At 38.8% G+C, this 5,000-nt stretch overlaps 1 protein-coding gene across 1 annotated transcript in view; it reads right to left on the bottom strand.

Moving 5' to 3' along the window:
- Positions 1-4,214, bottom strand: part of LOC142563519 (uncharacterized) — an 11,325-nt gene extending 7,111 nt beyond the window's left edge. The window contains exon 1 of the mRNA XM_075674067.1: positions 3,160-4,214. Within this exon, the coding sequence (XP_075530182.1) occupies positions 3,160-4,149 (990 nt within the window). The 5' untranslated portion in view covers positions 4,150-4,214. The remainder of the gene's footprint in view (positions 1-3,159) is intronic.
- Between the last annotated feature and the right edge of the window lie 786 nt (positions 4,215-5,000).

Genomic DNA, 5,000 nt, shown 5'->3' with positions numbered 1-5,000 from the left:
CATAAGAAGTTTTTACCTTTTGCGAATATTTGATATGTTTCTATTTCCTTTTCTATTGTTAATGCTATTGGTGGGATGTTGGCTAATATGTTTAGAGAGTAATTCGATGTGGTTCTGTATGCTCTGGTTAGTAGGATTAGTGGTATTCTTTGAATTGCTTTAAGTTTTTTATTAATCTCGATCTTTTTACTGTACCAAACTGGAGAAGCGTAAACAATCATCCTCTCAATCCCTCTAGTATAAATAGTCTTTAATTGCTTCTGTTGAAGTCCCTTTCGCCCTGCAGTAAATTTACTTAGTTGGTAAGTTAAATGGGCTACTTTATCTTTAATGTATTGCATGTGAGGGATAAATGACATTTTTGAATCGAAAATAACGCCTAGTATTTTTAATTCCTTCGTCATTTTCAGTCTTTTTCCTCCAAGTTTTAAATGTGGTGCGTGACTATCATATTGTTTACCTATAATTATAAAGTTTGATTTTTCTGTATTGAATTCAAGTCTCATTTCTTGTGCCCAGTTATTTATTTGGGTTAATACTTGATTGGCTTTGTCCTCTAGAGTTTTCCTTGCTTTTGCATTAAGTACAACTGTAATATCGTCTGCGAAGGCCATTACATACGTGTCTTGAATACTTTTAGCTTCTAATAATTTTGCCATCATCAGGTTCCACAAGAGGGGACTCAAAGGTGAACCCTGTGGGGATCCTGTCGTTAAATTTCTGTCTATTTTTACATTATCTTGATCATATCTTATTTTTCTGTTGGTTAGCACAGAGTGTATCATTGATCTTAAGTTATGTGGGCAATTGTATTCTTGAAGAATTTTAGTTACTATGTCCGCTCTAATACCGTTGAACGCATTCTTAATGTCTAATGAAATGATTATACTGCTATTTTTATCTATTTTATTCTTGTTTACTCTCTTTGTTAATTCAAGAAGGGCTGTTGTTGTCGAGGTATTGTGGCGAAAGCCAAATTGTTTTCTGTGTAGCTTATTATTTTTAAACAGGAAAAAATATAATCTGTCTTTAATTAGTTTTTCTAAAATCTTTCCCAAGATAGAATTAATAGCTATGGGCCTGTATTTACCTACTCCTATTTTCTCCTCGTTATTTGCTTTATTTATTAGAATTACCCTGGATGTTTTCCATTGTTTAGGGAAATGACCAAGTTTTAAACAGGCGTTAAATAGATTAACAAAATATGTCTTGTGTTTCTCGTATATTCTTTTTACAAATTCAGTTTGTAAATTGTCAGGTCCTGGTGCCACATCCTTACGTAAATTTTTTATCACAGAGTCCACTTCTAGGGTGGTGAAAAGCGGTTCAATGCTTCCGCTTTGTAGTATAGTTGTGTTTACTTCTGATTCTATTACCGGGTGGTCATTGCACTGATGATCTCTCTGTAACTGGTGTTCGAATTTGTTTTCGGCTTGGTCTGAATTCCTAGTAAATGTGCTTTCGTCTACTGGGTACAGTTTTCCTAAAATGTATTCCACTGTTTCTTGTAAGGTTTGAGTGTGTTCGCCATCTTCTTTTTCAATGCTGGATATAGTAATTTTCTTCTTTATCTTATTGTTAGCTATTTTATAAGGGAGGTTAAAAGGGTTTTTTGAGCTAGCTGAACAGAATGCTTCCCAGTTTAAGTCTTTCGCTTTGTTCAACATGTTGTTATATATGTCGTGTTCTGTATAGTATTCTTTTTTGTATGCTTCTCTGATCTCGCCTTTAGCTTTCTGATATCTTCTTCTCATTGCTCGTACTTTTTTTCTTTCTATTTCAAGCTCTGTTGTCCACCAAGCATTCATTTTGTTTTTAGAAGGTGTTAATTTTTTTGTATATTTTATTTCTAGATTATTTAGCTTTGAGTAGAATATGTCGAGACTGTTCTCTACTTCTTCTATACTCCTAAATTCATTGTTGTTTGCGAACCATTGGTCTTCTAATATTGCGTCCAAAATCTTTTTCCTTCCTTTAAGAGTAATTCCATGTTTTTCCTCTTCCGGGTTGTGTCCTACCTGTATTTCAATTTTTATATATCTGTGATCACTGTTGTTAAAGTCTTTTAGAACTTCCCATCTAGTAATGTCAGACCCGAGTAGATTGTTTACAATTGATAAGTCAATCCAACCTTTTGCCCTTGATGTTTTAAATGTTGGGGGAGAGTTACTATCATTTAAGACTATTAAATTATTCCTAATTACTAATTCTAGAATGTTTTCCCCTCTTGTATCATTTATTTTGCTTCCCCATGTAGTGTTTTTGGCGTTAAAGTCACCGGTTATTAAAAGTTCTGTATATTGAATAGAGTTTAACAGATTTTCTAGCCTTGATAAATATTGGAAATTATCCGCATTAGGTGGCCAGTAACAATTAAGTAATAAGATGTCTTTGCTTTTGAACTTTATTCTTATTGCTATTATGTTTTGTTCTACTAAAATAGGGAAAGTAAGTATTTCTTTATTGTGGATTATTATTGCTACTTTCGGTTTAACGTTATGTGCTATTATCTTATGTTTCATAGGGAATCCGATTATTTTATTTGCTAATGCATACGGTTCTTGTACTGCGGAAATATCTTGTTTATATTCTTCTTGATAAAATTTTAATGATTCTAATGCTTTATATGCCCGTGCTAAATTTACTTGTATTATATCTAATGTGCCTGATCTATGATGTGTTGGAAGTTTGTTGTTGTTAGAAGCGTTAGAAGCCATGTTTGCTGTAGAGGTTTTAGATTAGGCGTGCCATGATTCTATTTTTCTCTATTTGAATTTTCGAGAGATAACTTGGACACTCCCAAGACATCATAGAATGGTTAAATTCTTGAATTCCCTCACCTTGGCATATTCTGCACAGGGGGTCGTCCTCGCAGTCGTTGTTTTGGTGTCCTCTTTGGCTGCAGTTGGTACAGTGAGTAGGCCTGTCGCATTCAAACGCAGTGTGCCCATGAGAGGCACACCTGGTGCACCTAGGAAAGAATACGTAGTCGAAGATAGGGCATCTCGACCAGCCAATGTTCAAACACTTTCTCTTTCCAACAGCGGAAACACCGTTACGATTTAGTCCGAAAACGACTGTCATTCCTTGTCTACCCTTCCATGTCCTTTTGATTTCCATGTCGTCTGGAATGCATGACAGGTGATTTTGTTTGATTACTTTTTCTGGTAAGGTTTCCAGGTCAGTGTCTTCATCGATTCCAATGACCTTGATTTGGAGTCGATTTTCTTTTGGGAGCTTTGTAGTCAGGTTTTTGAGGTCTTTGTCTTTCTCAAAGTGAGTAAGAAGCTTACTGGAAGCTTCTTTTGATGATGTTGTGACGACAACACCCTCTCGTCCGTTTCTCATTGTTGCATCCTGTAACCCAAGTGTCACAGGGTCAACTTTTCTTTTGATGAGGGCAGCTACTTCATTCTTGTGCAATGTCCCAGATGAGACGACCAGCGCATAGGTCTGTTTTGGGTTTATGTCTGTTGACAAACTTTCTTCTCTTCCTGTTGATTGCTCCTCTGTTCTTGAGATTCTTTCCTCCGAGGACTTGCGTTCAAGCTCTTCGATCCTTCCTTTCTGGTAGGCGATCTCTTGAGCTTGCTCCATGATGAGTGTTTTCATCTTGGACTGCTCCGTCAAGATCGTTTCGATCATCTGAGTGACTTTTTCATCTCCACCCGTTAAGGTGGAGATTCTGAGTAGTGCTTTCATTGTTGCTTTATCTGACTTTGAAAGTCTTGAAAGGGTTGTGCTTTTATCCCCTTTGCTTATTACCATTGAGCTCTGGGACGCTCTGTCGTCTTCGAGGGTGACTTCCGATTTTTGTTCTTGATTCCCCTCACTTTTGTCTTGGTGCTCATTTTCGTCGTTCGGTGTGGTTTCCTCTGGGATACCATCTTGCTGTTCAGTTTCGTCAATGTCTTGGCATTGCTTTTGTCTTAGTTCCTGGTGACGTTCTTTTGGTTGTATGTGCTCGGTCACTTCATTTTCCTTGCTAGGTTGTTCATCCTCCGGTACCTCCCCTGGAACCTTGTCCTCTTGGGATGTCGTTTTTTCCTTTGGTTTCTTTTTGTTTGTCTTCATTTTCTTTGAACTGCCGGTCTGGTTTTTCTCCGACGTGTACTCTCCAAGTGAAGTGGGGCGGAACGTTTTTGACATGGGCCCTAAAACAGAGCTGCCAACTGGACGCGTTCCGCGGGCTTCTTCACTTTTAGATGTGTCAGATTTCCTTTCTTCCTTGCCTCTGAACATTTTGAAGTTTCCTAGCTTTGACAGCTGTCACCTGCTTGGAAATTCTTCTCTTCACTCAAAAGAGGTATTTTTCGCTTCTTTAAGTTGTCATACGTCTTCTCCGGCCGTTTTAGCGTTCGGGAGCCACTTTTGGCAAAAAGCGGCGATTCCGCCAAATTTAGCCAGTCATCACAAAAGACGCGAGCAACACTGTGCTTTCTAGCACGGCTATCCAATTTTTAGGCTTTCGGTTGCTTATAGAAGCCCGTTCTTTTTTCCTCTTTATTCTTCGTAATTTTCTGAATCCAACGGTATATTTGGCTTTCCTCTGGGCCAAAAATTGACGAAGTTACAACCTTTTACGTCTCTGGAGGGACCCAAACAACATGGCGGCCCCCACTGGTAGCAGCCCAGAAGGAGGGACTTTTCTTCCGCAAACTGAGGCCTCCGGAGGCTTCTCAAACACTGTGGTTAAGCATAGAAGTTACCGGGGTTCCTCTGAAGACTCTAGAGCAGTTTTATCCGCTGGGGCTGGCTTTTTGCGTTGTTTACATACACAGGCTAGCTGTGCTGCCCCTTACAAGATGGCGGCGCCCATGCAAGCGGGAGGACCACATGTAAACAACGGCTTTATCACACGATTTTCACTCTTTGAATTGTTCTTTTTGCTTAGCGAAGGTTCTTCGTAACTTCGGGCACCTCGGGACTTCCTGTTTCCGAAGTTTAAGCGGCTGGGAAGGCTTGAATTTGCGGTTTCTCACAAGGTGGTGGTGGAAACA

Source organism: Dermacentor variabilis, chromosome 11 (genome assembly GCF_050947875.1).
Source record: "Dermacentor variabilis isolate Ectoservices chromosome 11, ASM5094787v1, whole genome shotgun sequence".
In the NCBI taxonomy this organism is placed as follows: domain Eukaryota; kingdom Metazoa; phylum Arthropoda; class Arachnida; order Ixodida; family Ixodidae; genus Dermacentor; species Dermacentor variabilis.
This window is presented reverse-complemented; position numbering and strand designations above follow the sequence as displayed.